At 22.0% G+C, this 26514-nt stretch overlaps 6 protein-coding genes and 1 non-coding gene across 7 annotated transcripts; 2 read left to right on the top strand and 5 right to left on the bottom strand.

Annotated features, from left to right (window-relative positions):
- Positions 1-254: 254 nt before the first annotated feature.
- PY17X_0822900 (conserved Plasmodium protein, unknown function) lies at positions 255-2662 on the bottom strand (the record flags this gene model as incomplete). The annotated part of the gene is made up of 4 exons (XM_022955727.1): positions 255-312; positions 410-489; positions 642-750; positions 1152-2662. 4 exons carry the CDS (start codon positions 2660-2662, stop codon positions 255-257), a joined length of 1758 nt encoding a protein of 585 aa, XP_022811966.1.
- A 1951-nt stretch (positions 2663-4613) lies between these two features.
- On the bottom strand, positions 4614-6794 carry PY17X_0822800 (ATP-dependent DNA helicase; the record flags this gene model as incomplete). Its single annotated transcript, XM_722921.3, has 1 exon — positions 4614-6794. One exon carries the CDS (start codon positions 6792-6794, stop codon positions 4614-4616), a length of 2181 nt encoding a protein of 726 aa, XP_728014.3.
- A 2062-nt stretch (positions 6795-8856) lies between these two features.
- On the bottom strand, positions 8857-10265 carry PY17X_0822750. The gene has a single exon (XR_004618860.1). It is a non-coding gene; the product is annotated as a telomerase RNA (non-coding RNA).
- An 810-nt stretch (positions 10266-11075) lies between these two features.
- Positions 11076-16770, bottom strand: PY17X_0822700 (conserved Plasmodium protein, unknown function; the record flags this gene model as incomplete). Its single annotated transcript, XM_022955726.1, has 5 exons — positions 11076-11528; positions 11711-13930; positions 14070-14168; positions 14311-14887; positions 15131-16770. The coding sequence occupies 5 exons, from the start codon at positions 16768-16770 to the stop codon at positions 11076-11078; spliced, it is 4989 nt and encodes a 1662-aa protein (XP_022811965.1).
- A 1644-nt stretch (positions 16771-18414) lies between these two features.
- PY17X_0822600 (uncharacterized protein) lies at positions 18415-19490 on the top strand (the record flags this gene model as incomplete). The annotated part of the gene is made up of 2 exons (XM_725478.2): positions 18415-18672; positions 18810-19490. The coding sequence occupies 2 exons, from the start codon at positions 18415-18417 to the stop codon at positions 19488-19490; spliced, it is 939 nt and encodes a 312-aa protein (XP_730571.2).
- A 1340-nt stretch (positions 19491-20830) lies between these two features.
- PY17X_0822500 (50S ribosomal protein L3, apicoplast, putative) lies at positions 20831-22828 on the top strand (the record flags this gene model as incomplete). The annotated part of the gene is made up of 5 exons (XM_722681.1): positions 20831-20930; positions 21021-21082; positions 21287-21400; positions 21613-21983; positions 22528-22828. 5 exons carry the CDS (start codon positions 20831-20833, stop codon positions 22826-22828), a joined length of 948 nt encoding a protein of 315 aa, XP_727774.1.
- A 92-nt stretch (positions 22829-22920) lies between these two features.
- PY17X_0822400 (cytochrome b5, putative) lies at positions 22921-24245 on the bottom strand (the record flags this gene model as incomplete). The annotated part of the gene is made up of 6 exons (XM_034637502.1): positions 22921-22937; positions 23251-23355; positions 23448-23538; positions 23655-23737; positions 23832-23901; positions 24165-24245. The coding sequence occupies 6 exons, from the start codon at positions 24243-24245 to the stop codon at positions 22921-22923; spliced, it is 447 nt and encodes a 148-aa protein (XP_034493465.1).
- Positions 24246-26514: the final 2269 nt, after the last annotated feature.

Raw genomic sequence — 26514 nt, 5'->3', positions numbered from 1 at the left:
CTATTCAGTTTAATGATAATATTATATCCCATTATCACGAATTTTATATTTATCTATTTATTTTTCTGTTGTCTATACATGATATAAATTCTTCGTAATTGCGAGGCTTGTTTATCTTTTATATTCCTTGCACACAATTTATCAATATTAAATATGTTACATCATTTATTTGTGTTGAATTTATTTATATAGTTTATCCATTATAATGGTGTTCTAACTATCATTTGAATAATTTAAAACTTTTTTTTTTAATCTCAACTTATTGATTCCACAATATCATATGCCTCCTTTAAATTTTGCTTTTGCAATTCCCTATAAAAATAATAACAATTTCGATAATAATATATACCTCAATTTTATAATACTTATAAAGATAAGGAAAGATGAACAAATCTACTATTTTTATTACCCCCGTTTGTTCAAATTAGAAATAACTGATTCATCTTCTCCCTCCAAGGCGCCTAGGGAAAGCATTAAAGTACTCGATATCTAGCGAAGGGGCAAAAAAGATCGAAGTAAAAATGTCAAGTAAAAATGCCCAAGTAAAAATATCGAAGTAAAAATATCGAAGTAAAAAAATCTCAACAAATTAAGAATAAAAAGAACAAACTGCTCATATAATGAAAGAGCATATTATGTACCTTTTGATTATTTTCTTTGCAGTCATTCAGCTTTTTAATTGATTCATCTTTATTTTTTTCACAAATAGAATATATCATTTCAATTACGTCACTAATAGGCGTCACAGGGCTGCGTTAAATATGTATAAAAATGTATATATAGTTTTAATAATTCATAATTTTGATACATACATATATATATATGTATATGTGTGTGTGTGTTAAACTGTACACTGTGGATGTATACCAAAATTGCACAAAAAAAAAAACATTATATATAAAATGTATCTTATTGAATTGGAAATATGAAGTCAATAAATAAAAATAAAAAAATAGTATAACCAAATGTCTCTTGTGAATATTCATTCATATATCACTTAAATAATTAACATGTCAGTCTATTGTTTAATAAATTTTATCCAAAAAAAATATACACACATCTACATCCTCAATATACTATCTCTAAAAAATTTAATATATGCAATCTCACTTTTATTATCATTTTATAACAACAGTAATGTATAGTAATACCATAAAGCGAATGAATTCTCAATAAAAAGTAAAGGAGGATCTACGTTGAACAATATTTGTTTGTTTACTATATGGTTAGTATGTCGGTTTCCTACATATAAATCATCATTTGTATTATTTAAATCTCTAGATATTTTAACTTGATTATTTTCAATTTTATTAGCTCTTTCTATAAGGCTATTTTTCTTTTCCTTTATTCCAGAAATCATAGTTGTTGATGTTGAGTGTTGTATACTGTTTGTGCTTGGTTCTCTATTTAATAAATTTGTATTATTACTACTTTTTTTTTTTATGATAGATTTTGGATCGTTTTTATTAAGACCTGCTTTTTTTTTCATAAAAAAATTCTTATTTTTTTCATTTTTTTTTTTATTTAAAAAATTAAAGATTTCAATTTTTTTAAGTATCCCATTTTCACTATGATCCTCTGTGCTTTTACTAGATGAACTATTAATAGATTTTTTTGAGGCTATTTTTTTATCAAATATACTTTTTGCATGCTTAAATTTTTCTTTTAAATCTGTTATTTCATTTATATCATTATATTCTGTGGAGTTTTTACTTGTATTATTAAATGGTGATTTAAATATTTTTTTTAAGGTTAATTTTTCCTTAATTGTAGAATTTTTTTTGTCATTTTTATTTAATTCTTTGCTATTTATTTTTGAATTTTTTGAATCCAACGAATTTAATATTATACCATTTTCGTCCTTTGGCTGAGTCTCTATTTTTTCATTTCCCGAAGAAGCCACTTTGTCTGAATTTAAAGACAGGGATGCTTTTGAGATAATGCTTTCAGATTTTTCATTTTTTAAACCATCATTTTTTAAGCTTCCACTTTTTATACCATCACTTTTTGATTTCTCATTTTTTAAAGCTTCACTTTTTAAATCGCCACTTTTTGATTTCTCATTTTTTAATTCTTCATTTTTTGATTTCTCACTTTTTAAGCCTTCACTTTTTAAATCTCCACTTTTTGATTTATCACTTTTTAAATCTCCGCTTTTTGATTTATCACTTTTTAAATCTCCACTTTTTAAGCCTTCACTTTTTAGTTTCGCATTTTTTAAACCTCCATTTTTTGGTTTCTCACCTTTTAAACCTCCACTTCTTGGTTTCGTAATTTTTAAAATTGCACTTTTTGATTTCTCACTGTTTGTGCTTGATTTATTAGTTGGACTTTCTTGGAAAATTGAACTATCCCTGTGTAATATATAGGGGACAGACTCTTCTTCAATAAGTGTCGAATTTGTATTGCTATTTGATTTGCTACCATTTATACTATTATTTTGTTTATTACCTGTTGTTACATCTTTATTTTTAAATCTAGAAAATATTTTTAATTTTTTAATATTAAAAAATTTCTTATCTTTTGAACTATTTTCAGAGCCTTTAGGTGTTTTTTTATCTAATTTTTTTTCTAAACCATTTTTTGCATTTGAGCCTGGATTTAGTTTTTTATTTGATTGCGCTTTGGATTTGTCTATATTCTTTTTCTTAAACATAAACATTTTTTTGTGTAATTGCTTTATAACGTGTTTGATTTATTAATTAATGATTTTGTTGTTTAATTAAAAATACAATTTGAGCTAATATAAAAATTATTTGCTATTAGCTGAAAATTATTTTATTTCTTTTAATGGATTTTCTTCAATATGAGTTTTTCATGTTTAATTACGGGGGTAGGGAAAAAAAACGAATTTTCTGTAAAATTCGAAATGATGTTTTAAAATATATATCTATATATAGATTAGAGAAACACAAATAATGAGTAAAATAATTATTATGAAAATTAAAAAAATAATAATAAATAAAAATAAATAGTTGTAATTTTATACACAACATTTACACCACCTGTAATAAAACAACATTTTATAGAATATTATTAAATAGTTTAATTATTCCTTTTGCATAATTAAGCAAAAAATTTGAAGAACATCAGTTTCTCATGTTTATTAATTTAAGCATTGTTTATAATGTTGTTGTTATTATTATTTTTTTTTTTTTTATTATTATTTATTGCGCCATCATTTGGTTTTATACTGATATGGTAACAAAACAATAAAAAAGCTATAAGAGAAATTACTATAATATTTTACACTAGAAACACTAAATAATTTATTTTAATTTAAATTTTCTTTTTTTTTATATAATTTTATTGATTTATAAATTTGTATAATTAATAATATATCATATTCTTTATAATAAAATTACAATTTTTTTTTTTTTACTATTTATAATATTATGAACAATTCAGAATAATTCTAAGGATTTACAATTAATTTACAACAATTTATTAACAATTCATATTTTTTATTAATAAATATTAATAATTCATAAAACTTAAAAAAGTGTGTGTATGAAGAAAAGAGACAAAAAATTAACTAGGTACAATTAATAACATTAATGATCTAATTATAAAATCATAAATTCATTAAAAACATTGAATGTCGATATAGCATCTATGCAAATCCCATCTTTATAATTTAGTTAGTAATTAAAAAATATAGATAAATAAAATATACATATTATATACGTGTGTGTATTGAATATTTTACTTATATTATTGTTGTTCATACACCGTTTGTCGATTAGTCTCGAAGTTTCAATTTGTATATTACTATAATTACAAACATTATCTAACCATTATTATTCCCTTTCTTGTTTTTTACATTGAAACAAAAAAATGGAAAATATCAAAATAATTTCGTTATAATTTTTGGTTTTTACGCAATTAAAAAAAAATAACAAAAAAATAACCAAAAAATAACAAAAAATTATATTTTTTTATACAAGCTTTATCCATTTTTTCATAGTTAAAATAACCAAAGTATAAATTGTAGAACATTTTGCAACGATCAGTTTTATGCTTAGTGTGGTTGAATCTGTATCAACTGAGTTAAACTTAAATTTTAGTACTTGTTTTTGTTTATGAATAGAAAATATAAAAAAACTATATTCTATTATATTTTATTCATTCTTTTACAAAATTGTTAATTTGTAAAATTGTTTACATATTAATTTTGTGTTAATATTTATTTAGTTTATAAGTGTGGTGAAAGGAATTTGCGTATTAAAAGGCATAAACATTTATCACAAAAATAAAAAAAATCTATAATACTAAAAAAATAACCAAAATTTAAGCACAAAAAATGTAATAAAAAAAATTTTAATAGCAAATATGCATTTAACATTGAATATTTAAAAGCGGAAGTTATGGAAAAAATAAATTTATTTTTAAGAAAAAAAAATGTTCCATTTTCATGGAAAAACTAAACATAAATAACTGGTTATATATAAGGAGCGTTGTTATTTCGAAACAAATCGTGGGTATATATTTCATAAATAATATTAATATCCCCATGGATGTACACACATATCATATGAATATGGGGGGTGATGAAAATATGAATTAGGATCAGTCAAATGTTTTCAAATTTGTTTATAAATATATGAATTATTTTATAGCTTTCGAGGAACTTTGAAAGATGATATTATATTTTTCTTTTTTATATTAACACATGTAGGTATTAATCTGCTTACTTTAGGAATTTTATCATTTTTTTCTTGCAATTTAATTTCTGCCATTTCTTCACGTCTTTCTAATTCTTTCATGACTTCAACTATTCCTTTTTCTCGTATATCTTTTGATATAATTGAGGATGCTTTTTGAAAAGGTACAAATCCTTTAATCCTATTATTACTTAATTTATAATCATTAAATCCGATTTCTTCGTATTGATTAGAATCAGAATCATTTTCACTTAATTTATGTTTTTTCCCTTTATGAGAATATTGATAAGATGTTACATTATTATAGTCATTTGTTTTTCTTTGAAATTTTGGGTTCCAATTTTCTTGTTGATATAAATTGTGTATTTGCCTTATTTTATCTGCGGAGCCTTTAATATCAAAACAATATGAACAGCAATAATTAATATCAGATTTTCCATCTTTGTTATTATGATTATCTTTTTGATAAGTTTCTCCAAAATAATTTAAAATTTGAGTTCGTATACATTTCTGAGTAATACATAAATTGTGAACACACTCTAAATTATGCATTTCTTTTTCGAATTTTTTTTCCATATTTGGATTATATGCATCTAAGTTTGAATAACATCCTTTTATTATAAATGCTAACTTTTCTACATCTTCCTTAGAATAATATAAATAACAAAATGCTATATTACCGTTTCTACCAGCTCTACCCGATTCTTGATAATAATTTTCTATAGATTTTGGTAAATTAAAATGTATAATATATGAAACATCTTTTCTATCTATTCCCATACCAAATGCTATTGTAGCTACTAATATTTTTATAGTTCCATTTATCCATTTTTCTTGAATTTGTTTTCTTGCATTATTAGTTAAACCTGCATGATAGCTTAATGATTGTATCCCATTTTCTCTTAAATATTTTGAAATCATATCGCACGTTTTTCTTTTAAAGCAATAAATAATTCCTGTTTTTCCTTCATTTCGTTTTTCTCTGACTATATCACATATACTTTCCTTTTTATCAATTTTTAGTAAGTCACTATAAATTATTATATATTTAATGTTTGGTCTATTGAAAGATGTTCTTACAATTTTCAGTCCCTTATACATATTTGTCGTTTCTTTGTCATTTTTCTTACCATCATTTTTATTATCACCATTTTTATTATCACCATTTTTATTATCACCATTTTTATTATCACCATTTTTATTATCACCATTTTTATTATCACCATTTTTATTATCACCATTTTTATTATCACCATTTTTATTATCACCATTTTTATTATCACCATTTTTATTATCACCATTTTTATTATCACCATTTTTATTATCACCATTTTTATTATCACCATTTTTATTATCACCATTTTTATTATCACCATTTTTATTATCACCATTTTTATTATCATCATTTTTTTTACCATCTGAATCATGGAATCCTAAGTTAGTAATTATATCTCTTTCCACATGCTTTGTCGCAGTAGCGGTGCAACTATATATCCTAACATATGGGCAAGTATTTATTAACTTGCTTAAATGTCTATAACTTTTTCTAAAATCACAACCCCATGTACTAATACAATGTACTTCATCTATTGATATTAAAGATATTTTTCCATTTAAATATAGTTCTTCTAAAATTGATATAAATTGTGGGCTTGTAGCTGTTTCAGGAGTAATATATAAAACTTTTATATTACAATCGTTGAAGCTTTTTAACATAGCTAATATATTTTGATTTTCTTTTTTATTTAAAGAACTATTAATTGTTTCTGAAAATATATTTTTATTTCTTAAAGATTTTACTTGATCTTGTATTAATGAAATTAAAGGACTAATTACAATACTTATACCATCAATAATTAATGGCATAATTTGATATATTAAAGATTTTCCACCTCCTGTTGGCATAATATTTAAAATATGTTCAAAATTTTTAATTCCATTTAAACATTCTATTTGTTTTTCTTTAAGATTTGGATAATTAAAATAATCATTTAAAACACTTTTAGCTTTATTTATGTCTATCTTTTGATATTTTTTTTTATATAAATCCAATAAGTCAAATTTGGTATTATTTTCATCATTTTTTCTTGGAAATTCCAGTTTACCATTTTTTACTTTTATTTCTCCCATATTCACTATTTTTACTTTATTTGTTATTTTTTCCAACTATTGTTTATTATATTGTTTTTTTTTTATGACATACCTCTTTGCTTTTTTTTATGGCGTACCTCTTTGCCTTTTTTGTGGCTTATTATCCATTTCTTAAAAACTTTCCCCTTTTCTCAAATTACATTAAAATATATGATTATTTCCCCCCTTTTTTTTCACAATTTTTGTCCACGTAATTTATGTTTTAAACTACGAAATTTTAATGTTAATAAAAAAAATGGATAACAATAAAATTGTTTTTTCTAATTTTTCCTGTACAATTTATAAAAATTGGAATGAACAAAATATAATAAAACAAATAAACAAACTACTTTATAATGCACATATTTATTTTTTTTTTTTTCTCTTGTCCTCCTGTGTAAAAGTTGTTACATTTTTATGACATAATATAGCATAGGATTTTTTCGAATTTAACGTAAAAATAAAATAATAATAAAAAGGAAAAATTATGGAAATTAAAACTTTAATGCATTTAAAATTTTGGCAATTCTTAAAAATTGCTAAATCGTTTTTATGTGTATTCTTATTTAGGCCCATTTGTTTATGTATGTGTTTTATTTACATGACAAGAATATTTTAGGGTCCCAATTTTATATTTTTGTTTTTTCAGATAGGCTCATAAATTTTATAAAGTTGTGAACATTTTTTTGTCTTATAAAATTTGTTCTTTTTTTAAACCTTGTATATAATATATTCACAGAATATGAAAAACTATAACCAATCATTAAAAACTAATGGTCAAGCTTAAGAAAGCGAAAAAAGAGCAAATTAGGACAATACCACCTTTAAGAAAAATACAAAATTATATAGTTTTTAATAAATTTACAAATTTATAAAAGCAATATATTATTATTTTATCTAGTAAATAGTTTTATAATAAAAATAAATTTATATTTTTGTTTATTTTAAAAAGGTTCTTCATAGGCTAATGAATATCCTCAAAACAAAAATGCAAATGAAAAGCAAAACATATAAACAATGTTTATAATGACAAAATAAAAATAGAGTCCACTTTAAGTGATACTATACTTAACCAATCATATGAAAAAAAATGGTAAAACATAAAACCAAATACGGAAATATATATGACAATAGTAATACAATATACCATGTGCATAAAATAAAAAAAATAAAAAAAATTTCAATAACTTTGATAATTTATAAAAATACTAAAATGTTCGCAGATTAATAGAAAATAGGATATACACACGATTTAAGGAATCATACAAATCTATAAATATGCATATACTGTTCTTCATTTGTCATATAATATGACTTTCTATACATAAACTTGGAATTTCCTTGTGTTTTTATCATGTTTCGGTATTAAGAGTGAAATTTTATTTTATTTTGTTTTATTTTGTTTTATTTTATTTTATTTTGTTTTGTTTTTTTTTGCATTTTTCGGCATGCGAGAAAAATCAAGATACAATCCTTTGCCCATTCAATCCGGTATCAAATTTAATTAACTCACCCAGAGTTACATCTTCTGAAAGAAAAAAAAAGTTACGTATTATAATGTTCTTAATTTAGGGATCCATTCCAAATAGATTATGTGGATAGCTATTTTAAAAGTTAAGGAATTCATGTTAATTTATTTTTTGTGAAAAAATGAGAAATAAACAATTGGCGAATAATTACATAAACACACATATATGTACATAATCCATATAAACATAATGATTTAAGAATAAAACTATATACAAGATACAATCTTTATATTATAAAGACAAGTTTTGAGAATAACCCAATTATTATATTCTCAAAATAAAAATGAAAATATACTCTCTGTTTATGCTGGCCTAAGAAAAAATTCTCCTAAAATATTATGCTCAAGTATCGAAAATTTATCAAAAATTGCCCATTGCATATATATATGTTTATACATTATGCGTGTGCATTTTTTGGAAAATTCGCTACTCGCATTATACCCCATCTTCCTCCTTTTAAAATGTGCGATCTATTTCAATGAAATACACAAAAATGTGCAAATATATATTATGTATATATTTTGCAATTTTATGTATTTCTCTTTTGTAATCTTTATAGAGGCAGTTCGAATTTACGTAACACTCCATAATTGGGATGCTACCAAGCCTTTGTTTTTCTATCGAATTCATGATTGTGATGTAACAACCTGTTATTGTATACACGCAGAGCTAACTGCTTCATGAAACTAAAACATTTTTCTTCATTCTTTTTTTACTGGAAAATTATGAATATACATAATTTTCATAGCTATAAAAAAGAGAAGAAAAATGCCGATAGATACCAACCATATATAAGGAGTAATTTAGTAAAAAATTAATTTTACGTATTATTCCTTCTTGCTTTGAAAAAATACAACAATATATGCTCACACATTAATAATATTAATATGTGATTATATAAAGATAAATATATCTTAATTATGTATACATATATGTACGTTGTATTAATTCTCCACGTTTTTTTATTATATTTAATTTACATTAATTTTTTACGCCATAATAATGAAAAATATTTATGTATAACATTCTTCTTATACATTTGTGGATATATAAAAAGAAGCTTTAAATAAATGTTTTTCATTCTTACAACGATATAATAAAAAAATATATATATCTCCTGGTTGACTTGAGAGATAAAATAGCGCAGCATTTAAGTATACTGATTGAAGCATATGGCTCTTTTTGATTTTTTTTGAAAAAAAAAAGACAAATATAAAATGAGACCATTTTAATTTACTTTAATTTTATTTCAAAAATACAAAAAGTTTATGAGCTTTAAATAACAACGCGACATTATGGGTCCTTCCGCTCTAAACCAATATGCAACCCCATGTTCGTTTTTAATTGCTACACAAAAAAAAAAATAAAGAGTCAAACCATAAGCTATTGTTTTATTTTCTTTAAATTTTTTATTATCACAATTAAAATTTAACTACTAATGAGAACAAAATCAGCTACTAGGAGGGTTCAGGGTGAGAATCTCTTCCCATGCCAGTTTGGGTTTATATATTCATTTTTTCTTTTTTCTTTTTTTTCATCCCCAATTAAAAGGTATTTTATTAAGAATACCTGTTAATAAGGGATGGCAACAAAAAAAAATAGAACAGAAAAATAGAATTACACCCAAATACATAAACAAAAAGAATAAAAAAAATTAATTAAAATATATGCAATAATGAAACTAGTAGCAAAGAGACGAAAAATACATGCATACATATAAATTTTTAAAGATACAATCTGTTATGGAAATGCAGATAAAATTGACACTACATAAAAATGTAAAAAACATGAAACGGCAGCAATGAAATTTATATATATAAACAAACTCATGAAAAAAGAAAAAACAAAAAAAAGAAAAAAACAAAGAAAAGAAAGAAAAGAAAAAACAAAGAAAAGAAAAAAACATAACAAATAAAACACAAAATAAATGAATTAAATAAATATGGATATTATAGTATTTAAATATTATTTAAATTATTAAAATAAAAAAAAATAATAAAATATAATTTAATTGTGCTTATTCTTATGCTTGTCGTTTTTTATTATTTTATTTTTTTATGGAGCCATAATAAATAACCGTTCCATTACAATGTTGTGAAATATTTACATTCGCATGCATATATAAAAGGATGCATATATTACGTTTATATAGCTATTTATATATATTTATTTAAAGGCGGTGAATTAAGCAGTTTATGCATTAACAAGTCATAATTTTGTTCTTATATTATTAACGTGGTAGTGGTTATAAATAGCTATAAAAAAAAAAAATAATACGTTTTTTTTTTTTTTTTATTTTATTTTATTTTTTATTCGTGGTGTGTATGTGTGTATCATTTGTTTTAATAATTACAATATATTTATAAGTATTTTATGTATTCTGGTAATTTTTATGAAAGAATAATATATTTCTAATTTATTGAAAACATAGCAAGTCTCTATATATTTTTATTTTAATACATAAAAATTAATGATACTATAAGGAATGGGCTCCATCAAAATATTATGCTTGTAGTGAAGCGTTTCATAGCAAAAAAAAAAAAATATCCAAATAAAATAAAAAATAATGTAATAGCTATAAAAATAATAATAATTATAATGACGGCAATTACGATAAAAATGGAAAAAATATAAAATGAGAGTGAATATATGATCCTTCCATTTGTGGCAGCATATGTATACCTACATATACTCTACAATAGTTAATAATAATTGCATTTATTTATTATATGATTTTCCTTAATTTTTATTTTCAAAATGTGTTTATTCGACCGTTTCGTATAAACATATTTTTCACGCATGAATATATAAAATAAAAAAACAACATAAATATAACAATAATTAGTATCATAAAATTTATACACACAAAGATAGAGGTTTCGTTAAATAAATCAACTTTAAAATTATTAATTAAAAAATTTGGCAAATATTTTATGAAACTTTCATAAAAAGAAGAAATATGTTCATTTGTTGAAAAAGCATGTACATACTCGATATATGTAAATCGGGCAAAATATGAATAAAACCCATTATTTAAAGCTGATCGAGAATCACTTAATTGGTTTAAAAAAATATTAAATACTTCAATAGGAGTTGGTTCGTTTGGGTCAGTCCTTTGATTTATAATTACCGTTGTCTTTATTCCATGCTTAAATTTTTTTATCGGTTTAACGTAAATTCGATATCGTAGATCGGTTTTAATTATCTGAAAGAAAAAAAAAAAAAATATATATATATATAGTGCACTACATAACTCCTTTTATGCATATAAAAGATAGTTGGTTTATTATTGAAGTGGTAGTATATCTTGTAAACACTTCGTAAAGAGTAAATAATTTTCGTAGTTTCTCTTTGTACGTATGTTATTTTTACAAGAGGATATCTTACACTATTGATGGCCTCCTTAATATATTGAGGCATAGATCCAAAGACATTTATGTAGAAATTTTCTTTTTTGAAAGCATCATTTTCATCGTTTGAAAAATCGTTTTTAAAATTGCTAAAAATTATAAGCTTCATTTTGATTGCAGTCATTGGGTGTAAGCAATCTTTGAATACTCGAACATATGGAAATGGACATAAACAAACATAACGATTATCTGCAAGTACACACATTCCTGGATCTTTACATACATCTTTTGAATTTAAAACACATTCGTTATTTTTTTCACATAAAGAACTCATAGGATTTCTTGAATATCCATCAATACAAACACATTTCCCATCTACACATTTTTCATTTAGATAACAAAATTGTTTGCTTTGTTCACAAAATGGATATATGCAATTTTTATAAGTATGATGATCTTTAATATGTTCACTATTTTCATTATTTTTCTGATTTGATAATATATTACAAAAACACATAGGTTTTCCATCTAACTCAAACATATGACCAGTTGAGCAACCAGCTTTTGTATCATAATTTTCAGTAATATTATGATAAGTAACAAAATTTTTATCATTTTGTTTTATAAAAGCTCCTAAAATAGTAACATGAGAATTTTTTTTAATTTTATCATATTCTTTATAAGTATATGAAATAATATTTATAGGAGTGTATGGGTTACCTAATATAAAATATTCATTTAATATTTCTTCTTTAATATCATATTCATTATTTTGAGAATAATCTAATATATCAACTCGCTTACTCATAGGAAGAAGTAATAATAAATTGCTTGCATTTATATTTACCATAGTTCCACTAAGTTTTGCTGTAATGACTAAGTTTTTTGTTTGATCACCTATTGATATAAAATGTGCAAATGCATAATTTATACAAATTTTTGAACTTTTTTTATAAAAATTTCTATTTTTTAGCATATGATTTAAAACTAATGGTATATCATATTTATCACAATATTTTTGTGGCTTAATAAAAACTAATGGACTTATTACATAAAATATAAAATCTGGTTGTGATGATAATAAATATAAATATGTTAATATAATTCTTGATTTATGAAATAAGCATAAATTATTTTTTTGAAATTTGATATCTTTACATATGTCTATTAATTGTTCATTTTCAAAATGTTTTGTTTTATATGATATATCTAAAGGATCATTAAAAAAATTATAATTTAACATTTTTTCATATAATTTTGTATTAGTTTTTTTTATTTTATTCATAAATTTGTATCGAAGTTCTAAATATTCACTTACAACATATTCCCCTTTCGATTTATTAATCATATTTTTATCACATAGACAGCTGTTTTTTTTTTGAGAAAAATATTTTATAAGTTCTTCATTTTGGTAAAGCATACTTTTTTTATTTTGGCTAGTTAGAGAAGAGGGAGTGTCTTGCTCATGTTCAAAATCGGGATTTTTTTGTCCATTTTGTTCATTTTGTCCATTTTGCCCATTTTGCCCATTTTGTTCATTTTGTTCATTTTTTTTCTCTACTATTTTGCCCATTTTTTTGTCCAGTATTTTTTTTTTTAAACTGGCTATATTTTGAGAGCTTAATGAGTCAGTAATAAGTGTAGAAGTAGTATTGTAATATTTTTCATATAAATTATATTTATTAAATAGTAACATACATTCAGGTTCATATTGTGAAAATCCATATATTTTCGTGTTCCAAAATGTATAATATTTTGTTATATTATATGCATAATTTTGTATAAATATATTTTTAAATATTCTATAAATATAAATTCTTTTCAAATCTTTTACAAGTTCTCCAGCAATTAAAACAACACTTGCCATAAAAGATACTAAAAATATGCTTACCACATATTTATTTGTATTTTCTATTATTAGATGTATATCCCCAAAATATATATTATTAAATCTTTTTAAAAACATAGATGTTGATGCTATAATATTTGAACTATCAATCCCAACTTTTTTCAAATATATATTAGAATCTGGGAATGTAGTATATTTCATTTCAAGAATATTTGGAACATCATAAATATTTTTTTTATATTCTACTATTTCATTTTTTTCTTCATTTTTTTCTGTTTCCCACAAACACAGAGTTCCAATCTTATCTCCAGATAAATATGCAATCATTATTGCATGTGATATATTTAAATATCTCAATTCATGTATAAGTTGTATGTATGTTGAGTTTTCTTTATCCAGGCAGAACATCTTAATCAAAAAAAATTCAGATGCAATGAAAAAGGTGTATGTATGTGTATATACGTATGTATGTGTATGCATTATTATTATAAGACATGCTACGAACACATATAATTAGTTCCTCTATATTTTCTCGTTTTTTTATTACATCATTTCCAAAGTAAAGAATAATAATGAAATATTTTATAAGATTTTTATCATGATTGAAAGGAATCAAATTGACCATTTCATCCAGAGAAAGGTTGATCTAAATGGAATTGTTCGTAAGTTCCAAACATATAGTATTAAAAATAGCGCATTAAAAAATGGGGGAAAAATGGGGGAAAAAACGGGGGAAAAAAGGGGAAAAATTCAAACTTTATATTTCTGTCAACATTTTATTATCTTACCAATTGTTTGAGAATATTGTGACTCTCTTTGAATAAATTGTCTACATCAGCATGCTCATAATAATAGTTATGAAGATCGAGAAGATTAACTAAAAAACTATGTAATTGATAGTTGTAACAATTAAAACTATATAACATATCATAATGTGCTCGTGGTATTGCAATTTGCAATATTTTTGAAACATGTTTACCTCCACAATCAAATATAGCTTTAAATAAATTTGATAAAATTTTTTGAAAATTAATATAATTATTAGATGGTACAATTATAATTTCAAAAATATCCATTCTTTTTATTTTTTTTAAATTAATTATATTATTTGTTTCTTTTTTTGTAATCTTTTCAAAATATTTTTTATAATTTGTTAATTCATCTAATTTAAATGTACTTATCATATTTAATAAAATTGATTCAAAACTTATAGACTTATATAATGAATAATCTTTTATCGGATTATATCGTCCAAATATCACAAACTTAAAGATTGAATGGCATAAATCTAATAAAAATATATTTGATATTATTTTGTTTTCGATTGAAATAACATCATACTTTTTTTTGCTATAAATGGTACTTCTGTTCGACAAAAAAAAATAAAAATGTGTGGAATAGAAAGTTGGTAACAATATGAAACGAGACAAATTGTGGGCACATACGAAGATGGCGCGAAAAATGGTGCGAAAAATTGTGCGAAAAATGGTATTGATGCTAGTCTTTTTTTTCTTTTTTTTCTTTTTTTTTCTTTTTTTTCTTTTTTTTCTTTTTTTTTCTTTTTTTTTTCTTTTTTTTTCTTTTTTTTTCTTTTTTTTCTTTCCTTACTCAAACAGGTATGATATAATTTTTTTTATCGACGTTAAGTATAGAACCTTGCTTTTCTGAATCCAACCTATCAAATTGTCTTTTATAAAAAAATGAACAAACTGTGAAAAAAAAGAATGAGTAGAAAAAAAAAAGAATGGAATAGCTAATTTCATAGGGTCAGTAACACCTCTTATATAATCAACTAAAATTAATTTAATTTTTTTTTTAAAAAATAAAACTTTGATCAAAAAAACATAATTGTTTCCATTAGTAGACATATATTTATTTTTAATATTTTCATATTCTATAGATATATTTTTATTATTAATATAAAATAAAGGAGAATAATTATTTTTATCTTTTGAGCAAAATATAATTTCATCTAATTGTTTAACATCATCATTTGCTAATAAAATAAAGAGATTATTATTTATTAGATATTCTTTATTATTTAAATCGAGTATATTTTTTATATATTCATTAATTTTAGAATTTTTATTAAAAAAATTGTAATTATTATTTATATTTCCTTTTTTATCAGAATTTATTCTTCCCAATGACATATCTTTAAGTTGTCTATATGTTCCACTATATCTTTTAATATGTGATAAAATATTTAAATTTTTTGTAAAATTAATAAAAATTATATTAGACCATATTTTTTGTTTATTTATATCTTTCATATATTTTTTACATTCATTTTTTTTATATACAATATTAGTTAATGTATCAATAAATGATATATCTTTGTTATTATTAAGTAATGATTTTCCATTTGTATATTCAGATATTTTTGATTTTTCTTTAAAATTCATAAAAAAATCATTTATAATTTTTTTATTTAAAGAATAATCATAAGAATTTGATGTATTTTCATTTTCTTTATTTATTTCATCATTTGTATAATGTATCGTATTATCTTTTAAAAATTTATCTAACTTTTCTATTTCAATATTATGCAACCCATTTATTGAGTTTATTTCTAACTTGGTTTTATTTTTCTCACCCCATATATAAGGAATAACACCACTTTCTCTTTCCCCATCAACTGGGTTCGCTTCACTCTGCTTTGGAAAAGTGCCACTCCCACTACTATCACTACTATCACTACTGCCACTGCCACTACTACCACTCCCACTACTCCCACTACTATCACTACTATCACTACTGCCACTACTGCCACTGCCACTGCCACTGCCAACCTCGGCGTCGTGATACAAATCGAGGATGCCCTTGTAATAAGTTTTATAATAGTAATCGTCTGAATTGTTATAAATAAATGTATATCCGTATAGACTTAATAAATTTATTTCATCCAAAAATAAACAATTTATACATGAGCCTATAGCCATATATGGGCTTATTTCAGTTTCAATAAAAGAATTTTTGTTATTTTTATAATAGATATAAAATTCTTCATCAAAATTAAATGTAGAGTTAAAGGAAAAACTAAAAGTATTGTGAGGATCACATTCATTATTGTGTGTATAATAAATTAGATTATTATATTCTTTTTCAACACATATTAATTTATTATTATTTTTAGATATGTCTACTAAATATTTATATGTTTTATCATAAGAAATATATTCATTATGATTATTACAATATGTTAATTTAAAAATAAATAATAACACAATTCCAATAATTATTTTCATTTTTATATCCCCCTTATATCATCTATTTATCTACAATTTGATTCTCATGGGGAAATACACAAAAAAAAAGAAAAAAAAAAAAAAAAAAAAAAAAAAAAAAAAAAAGAAAAAAAAAAAGATATATTTATTTTCCATTTAATAAAAGGTAATAGAAATGTTTACAAACATTACATCATTTTGAAGCGAAAACTAGTGACCATTTATTAATAATATTTTTTTTTTTTTTTTTTTTTTTTAAATGTAAAAAATATTATCTTTATATAGAGGGAATAAAATATTAAAGAATGTACAAAAAAATGTATATATAGATATGCACATGATTTGGTGTTTATTCACATATTTTTAACCTCGTCTAATCATTTTGAAAAAATTGGACCAAAAAAAAGCATACTTACAAATGTTTGTAAATACTACGATATATATATATATACATATACATTTCTTAATTCAGCAAAAATTAAAATGGCATTCTACTAATGATACCGTTGGGCTGTTTCACATTGAGGGTTTACAAATAAGTACACATGGCTTAGTGTACATAATTATTATTTACCTACCCCGTTATATATATTACAATATATATATATTGTGTATGTATATATTTTATAATAGACATATAATAGTATATATTAGAATTATATTATTATATATGCTAACCAGGATATAATAATTATTTTTTTCTTTATTTATGGTAAGTGGAAAAAAATAAATACCACTAATATAATAATTACCTTTATCTCAATTTAAAAAAAAAAAGAAAAAAAAGAAAGAGAACAAGTTCATATATATATATACCTAAGGTAGTGATACAATAAATTTATATTTTTGAAAAAAAGTTGGTTTTATATTTTCCTAATCTTGATATTTATTCTATATACAAAATGTTAGTAGTATAATAAAGTAGCATGTTTTAATTATGGAAAAATAAAGTGAGGTTAATTTTTTTATTTTTTTTAACTTGAAAAAAAAAAAATATATTTTTTCTTGAATTTATAAATATAGTATTATATGCTTAAAATAAAAAATAAGAACAATTTTTTTCACCATTGTAAAGTTTATAAATTTTATGGCGGGGAAATTTATAATACGCATAAGAATATGCATAAAATGAATATATTATTATATATTATTATATATTATTATATATATTATTATATGTATTGTTATATATACATTGTTATATAGTTGAGTGGAAAAATGAAATTAAAAATTTAGCCATAGTTTGTTTTTGTTTTATCACATTGTACTGATAAAAAAAAATAATACATAAACGTATTATATATATTCCATAATTTTTCTTATAAAATAATTTCAACTATTTGAATTGTTATTATATTTATAGGAATATATAATAGCAGGAATAATTAAAAAAGGAAAAAAATAAAAATGATAAAAATGGTAAAAATAATATAAATATAATATAAATAATATAAATAATACAAATAAAGATTGTACAATAAAATATATAACATCATTATAAATAGCAACTGCGGAAAATACCATCCACATTATATTAAAAAAAAAAATAAAAAAAAATAATTTCAAATTTTAAGGAGTATATATATATACTTAAAAAATAGATAATTTAAAAAATATATCATTTAAAAAGTAAAAAAATAAGTGGAAATAAAAAAGTATACGAAAATGAGTATAAATAGATATAGTTTTAAAACAATGAGTAGTATGCTGAAAGATAAAACACCTCAGTATTTTGATATACAACCACATACAAATATAAAATGTATTGTACATCCTTCTGTAATATTTACAATTTTAGATTCATATTTAAGAAGAGATGAAGATCAAACTCATGTGATTGGAACATTGATGGGATCTATTATTGATACTAATTTGGTTGAAATATCTGATTGCTTTGTTGATAAGCATTCGTTAAATGAGGGCGTAAGTCAAAAAAAAAAAAAAAAAAAAAAAAATAAAAAAAAAAATACATATAATGCATATAATACATATAGTGCACATTACAATGCGCATGTGTAGGCATAGTAAATATATGAATAACAATTTTATGATTTGTTCAGGGTTTTTTGCAAATAATAAAAGATCATCATGAAACCATGTATGAATTAAAACAAAAAATTCGTCCAAGAGATCAAGTTGTTGGGTGGTTTTGTTCAGGATCAGAATTATCAGAATTATCATGTGCGGTTCATGGATGGTTTAAAGAACATAATTCTATTTCTAAATTTTATCCACATTCTCCATTAAATGAACCTATACATTTATTAGTAGATGCATCATTAGAAAGTGGGTTCTTAAATGTTAAAGCATATGTACAATTACCTATTAATTTAGTTAAAGAATATTTTGTTCATTTTCATGAAATTCAAATTGAATTATTACCATGCAATATTGAAAGAGCTGATGTTGCCAAAATAACTGAAAAAATAACAAAAGGTGGAGATAAAGAAAAATTATTAAATAATGAAATTGATGAAAATTCATTAAAAAAATTATTAATTATGTTAAAAAATTGTAAATCATATGTACAAGATATTGTTGATAAAAAAAAAAAAGGAAATGTAGCTATAGGAAGATATTTACATAAAGTTTTTTCAAATGATCCTTTTATATCAGTAGAAAAATTTGATTCTATAAATGAAAGTATTTTACAAGATAATTTAATGATTTCATATTTATCAAATTTAGCACACTTACAATTTTTAATTGCTGAAAAATTAAATACCTCTTCTATGCAATAATTTATAAAAATATAACTATTTATTTTTATAATCTTACAAAGATTACCATCAGAAATTATGCATATCATTAATTGTTAGAAATAAATAATACACTCTGTACATATTCAATTGCACACACCTTTAAGACCTATTTATATATATGTTGATCTTTTATCAGTTTTTTTTTTACATATTTTTCCTTTTTTTTAAAACTATAATGAATTAAAATTATAAATTTTTTAATATAAATAATTAACTTCAATTTCGACTTCTTTTGAGTTTACGCATAGGCCCAATACTTTCCATTTTAGGGCCCCCCAAAAAAAAAAAAAAAAAAAAAAAATAAAAAAAAAATAAAAAAAAAAATAAAAAAAAAATAAAAAAAAAATAACAATAATAATATTGATAATACTAATTGACGAGATGTGGAACCTTTTCGCCGGCCTTATGCGAATGCTGCTTAAACATGTGGAGTCTTTCCGAACTGTCCAATGCCGAAAATGAGGAAAATATGAGGGGTAATAGAATAATAAATAAATGGGTAATATATAAGGATAGTATTGTAATTGTTATTCGAATGTTTGCCATGAAATTGTTATATTTCTTTACACGTTTAAATATGTAACTATTTAAAAATTTAGTGTTTTATATTGTTTAAATATTTTGTATTAAAAAAAAGAGAACAAAAAGTATATAATTAACCATTTTAAATAGGAATTAAATTTTATTTTTCCAAAAAAAATAAATATATAACATAATTTTTAATAAATATTTTTGGTTGTGTTTAAATAATAATAAAGATAATGTTCTATAAATTAATAATTCCATTTCAAAAAAAAAAATAAAATAAAACTAATCATCATATATGTATCCATATTTTAGTACATATAATATATATATATATATATATATATATTTTTTAGGGAGTTACTTGTATTGTTCAATTGCTACGCACAGTTAGTATGTCAATATATAAAAATTGGTATATATATATTTTTTTTTTTTTTTTTTTTTTTTTTTTTTTTTTTTATAAGTTATGATTTCAATTGCCCTTGAAATTATTAAGTTCATAAATAATTTTTATAAAAATATGTATATGTACATGTAAATGATAAAATATAAATTATCGTATTTATATTGTAGAATGGGAATAAAAGATCTTATGAAATTATAAGCTTATTTAATTTATTAAACAATTTAATGTTTTTTTATTCTTGTCATTTATTTTGGAAAAACTGAATATACATATTTAAACACATGTGTGTATATATGATATATATTTTCGTTTGAACTTTATGTTAATTCATGTATCTCTACACAAATATGTAAATAAAATAATTATTCCGAGATGAAAAAATAGAATGCATTTATATTTCATATATAAAATCCTGATTTTCCCCATAATATGTCAATGTGTATATAACTATAAGATTAAAAACGCTTTTAACTTTTTTGAAACAAGTAATAAGTTGCTTAAAAATGTTATTAATTTGTCATATTATTTTTTATCGTATACACAAGGTCATTCATTTTATTTATATATTTTTCCAGAATTCTTTGACAACGATGGTAGCATACTGAATAATCAAGACATTGCATATCCATCAAAATGGGTAAGAATATTTTTTTCAATAATATTATTAAATATGGAAAAAAAAATATAAGACATCTTGTTTATATGTTAACTATTCCTATTCCTATTCCTATTCCTATTTCTATTCCTATTTCTATTCCTATTTCTATTCCTATTTCTATTCCTATTCCTATTCCTATTCCTATTCATATTCATATATATTTATGCTTTCTTCCAACTATAGATGAATAAAAGAAAATTCCAAACTCACATGATCAAAAAATTCATAAACGCTAGAGTCCCATTCGACCCCCAAACGCATTTAAATGACATTCCGTACAAGGACGAATTGGATAGGGTAAAAAAAAAAAAAATAAAAAAAAATAAAAAAATAAAATAATAAAATAATGATAAAATAATGACAAAATAATGACAAAATAATGATAAAATAATGACAAAATAATGACAAAATAATGACAAAATAATGACAAAATAAACGACTGGGTGCGTGTCTGACAGTTTCGCCGTTTTCGCCATTTCATTTGATTCTCTTTTCATTCCTATTATTAGATACAAATACGAGGAAAAAAAATCGAAATGCGCTCAATTTTTTCCCCTAATGGAAAATTAATACCTGCAACCTTAATAAAAATAATGCCAAATATAATATATCGGTTTCTTGATTTTGGAAAAGTTGGAATTGCATATGGAAAACCATTGAATGAAAGCAGATGGATACTAAAACCAGAAATCGGACAAATATCTAAAATAAATTCTAATTTAAAAAATACTTGTAGTTTAACATTAACACCACCTCAAAATTTTGTACTAGGTCAAATAATAGATGTTTCATATTTATATAATTATAAATATGTAAATGTTAGGGGTTTATCAAAAGGAAAAGGATTTTCGGGGGTTATCAAAAGATGGGGATTTCATAGGTAATTAAAAAAAAATAAAAAAAATAAAAAAATAAAAAAATAAAAAAATAAAAAAAATAATAATGATGATAATGACAATAATAATGATGATAATGACAATAATAATGATGATAATGACAATAATAATGATAATTTTTTATCTGAACTCAAAAATGTTTCTATATATTGGAAGGGAAGCTATTTATCATGATGTGTATTAAAAATATTGAATATTTTTTTGTTTTTGTTATGATCATGTTGTACTTTTTTGCAATGAAAGCAAGCATTCACATTGTGACGTGAATACTTTGGGGTGTTGTAAATAAAATGCTAATATATATATGAGATAACAAAATAAAGAAATTTAAAAAAAAAAGTAAAACATAACCATATAAATAGTGAGAAAAGGGAACAATGTTTAGCCCAAGACGATAGAAAATATGAAAGAATATGTCGTTTATACTGCATGTATACGACATCTATATTGTATTACATTGCATCTATATTGCGCATTATACACATTTATATGCACAATTGTATGACATTTCTTGGACTCATTTTGTAGAGGGCCGATGACACATGGAAGTGGACACCATCGAAAACCAGGATCAATTGGGGCGTCGACACATATTGGAAGAGTTTTAAAAGGAAAAAAAATGCCAGGTAAAGATGGAAATAAATATCGAACTATGATAAACCTAAAATTATTAGGATTAAATTTAGAAAGAAATGAAATATTAGTAAGTGGTTGTATACCTGGGAATAGAAATTCTGATGTAACAGTAACAGCAACACGAGACAACAAAATTAATAAATATAAATATATTTTAGATATGTTATATGAACAAGAAAAAAATATAAAATAATACAAAAAAAGTTTGTTTCTATTAATTATATTACTATTTTGTACATACAGTTTTCAAATGGTAAATCGGCCTGATTGGCTGTGTTTTAGTGTTTATTCGACAAGGTCCCCTATGAATTTCAAAAAAAAATTGTGAAAATAAATGAGAACCAATTTGATACGTAAAAATAAATGAGAACCAATTTGATACGTAGAAATAAATAATTTAAAATATTGATAAGTGTATTTTTTTTAACAAAAATTATAAGCTTTATTAATGCTTTTATATTATTTTAAATTTATTCATGTATTTTCGTTTAAATTTTTTTTGTTAAAACTAAAGATTATTTCATCATTTCATCAACATTTGTATTTTTTTATTTTTTTTTATTTTTTTTTATTTTTTTATTTTTTCTTTTTTAAATTACATATTTATGTGCTTACCAAGATAAGTATTTTCTAATATCTTTTCAACATTCACCCAACTATGATACATAAAAACCAAATCGGTAACATCACTTCCTGCTCGTTCCAACAATATCTCTTCTCCTGTATAAGATTAGAAAAATATGATGATAAAAATTAAAATACGAAGTTCACATATTGTATCCTATATATTAATATATACATATTTATCTAACCTCCTGGGTGAAACTTAAGATAATAAGTTACATCATAAACTTTATTTTTATAAATAACCCAAGCATCAGTTGCCTTATTGTGTTTTGCCACCTATATAATTTACGAAACAAAAAAAAAAAAAAAAAATATATATATATATAGAAAAAATTAAGATCCTATTTATCACTATACATGTGCTATTTTTTATATATATAATTTCAAAGTACCTCTTCTATTGTATATTTTTTTCCAGATTCAATATCTTCCTTTAATCCTTCGGAAATGATATTATATACCATTTGATTTGCTCCTAAAAAAAAAAAAAAAAAAAAAAAAAAAAAAATTCAATATTACTGATTATGTGCTATATTGAAATAAAGAATATTTATTAAATTTTATAGTACCATGTGATTTGGATAATTCTTCTTTTACTTTCTTAGGAGTTACGGGTTGCAATGTGTTATTTTGTTTTTCCTGATTAGTATTATCAAAAAAAAAATAAAATAACGTCAAAGGAACAAATGTATGTGTATATTCTTGTAAGAGTATAATACACACATACAAGCACATGGATATATGGATAAGAATATGTTAATTTTTTTATATTTCACCAAATGGTGCGATGTGTTTCATTTATAGTAATAATATGTGTATATAAAATAAAAAAAATTAATTATAAAAAAAAAAATATTTACGCACAGTTATAGTATATATTCTACAATAATTTTATGCTTTACCTCCATTCTCACAAAGGTTATAACTAAGACTATAACCACAAGGAGATATTTTATATTTATAAAATTGTGTTTTTTATACATTTCTTTTAAGTAAGTATATATATATATATATTAATATACTATTTGAAAATATTCGGAAAAAAAATTTCAAAGAATGTTCTTTGATAAATTTATTTATCCAAATAAGTTATAAAAAATATATATTATGATTTTTATTTAAATATCTGCAAATTAGTGCCTATTATGTTTATTATATATTTTATTTGAATTAGTATATTAAAAATTTATAGGTTCAACAATTACCATTAATAATTTGGATATATATTTTTTTTTAAAATAACATTAAATTAGCTTGTTTTATTTTATGAAAATAAAAATACTATAACTTTATATTATTTTTTTTTTTTATCTTTTATATTCTATAGAATATAAATTATACAGTTATTTATTATTTTTAACAAGTAATATAACTTATTTGCATATGTATACTTATTTCAATGCTACAATATAGAGCACATCATTTTAAAATATTATCACTTTTGCATACATTATTAAAAGTACATTTTAATAAAAAAATAAAGAATGCATATTTTTCTGATTTAATAATGCTACTATTAAGCATTTGATTTTCCTATCAATTATTAATTTTTTTTTTAATTCCATTGTATATTAATTATTTTTCTAGATGGTATAGGGTATATATAATAAATAATTTTAAGAGAATATAATTAAAAAAATGTATTTTTTATTTATTTCTAAGGAATTACTGGAAACTATACATATATGTATTTGAAAATACATATTTTTTTTTAATTAAAATGGGCTAATATCGAAAAAATAATAGTTTATTCCTTTTATACAACTCTATAAATGTTTAGAATTGGTTATCTATATTTGTTGAAATAAAATACAATTCCTTATTTTCGTTCAAACATTGAATTACTAATATTTTTATTTCCCCTTTTCCTTTAGTAATAAGCTCAAAGGGGAAATAGTAAAAAAAAATGTATAAATATAAAAAATTAGAAAATAATATGAACAGCTAATTGAGCTAGCGAATAGTGCACATATTACATGTACATGCAATATATTTATAAACAATATTATCAAAGCCCTTTATTTAGATTGTTTTGGACTTATTTTTAATAGGTTTACGAAATAGATAATAAAAATATATCTATGGGCAATTAATGAATTCAGTATTATAATACTATACTTTTATATGTATCCTTTTTCTTTTTTATGTGTTCTTCCTTTCTATGTGTATTTCTATAGAATAAAAGTTTTTATTATTGATGGGTTGTGCAGACTATAATTACCTGCACAAGCAGGTATTTTTATTCTAATATATTTTTATTTTAATATATTTTTATTCTAATATATTTTTATTGTAATATACTTTCATTTTAATACATTTTTATTGTAATATATTCCCATTTTAATACATTTTTATTAATACTTAACGTATATCTATTTACACGGTTTAAAACTATATAAAAAAAGAACAGATCTAGCCATTAATTTGAAAATAGTAATATAATAATAGCAAAGTTGCAAGAATATACTAAGGAGGAAAACACCCTGTTATAGATTTTTATTTGATATTTCCCCTTAATAATTGTACATTATTTTGGTAATACATTTTCAGAAATATATAATGATACAATTTTTTAGGCTAAAAATATTCAGCAAAATACATATGTTTTTATACAAACATCAATAATTTATTCTTAACATTATTAAAGTGGTATGACTTGTATGTATATATGTAGTCAATATATATATTGTGTTTAATATATGTGTGTACATGTGAAAAAGGAGAAATAACATATTTGTGACAATTTTTGTGTGTAAAATAAATTATTGTCTAAAATAAATTCATAATAAAAATATTAATATATGGATATGTTTTATCAATAAAAAAAACAATATATATATGAAAATATAATTTTCGAAAAAAATATAAAAATATAAAAATGTTTTCCCCTAAATGACAAGGATTTTACAAAAGAATAAAAAAAATATGTCATTAATGCGTTAACAATGCGAAAAACATAAAAATGTTACAATGCTATGTTAAAGTTGCTAAAAATAAATATTTATGCAATATACATTTTTTATACACAATATATGTAATATTTTTTTTTTTATTTATTTCTTTTTTTTTTTTTTTTTTCCCTAATTTTTGTGTGTACAATATTAGTTATATATATTTTGTGAATTCCTAAAATATTATTGTACGAATTGGGATTTTTTTTTCAAGTATAAAATAGTTATATGTGTATTTGTAAAATATGAAAATAAATTATATATGTGTAACAATAATTTACTGTATATTCCTCTTTTTTGA

Source organism: Plasmodium yoelii, assembly GCF_900002385.2.
Source record: "Plasmodium yoelii strain 17X genome assembly, chromosome: 8".
Taxonomy (NCBI): domain Eukaryota; phylum Apicomplexa; class Aconoidasida; order Haemosporida; family Plasmodiidae; genus Plasmodium; species Plasmodium yoelii.
Note: the sequence above shows the minus strand (reverse complement) of the source record. Positions and strands in the feature narration are given on the sequence as shown.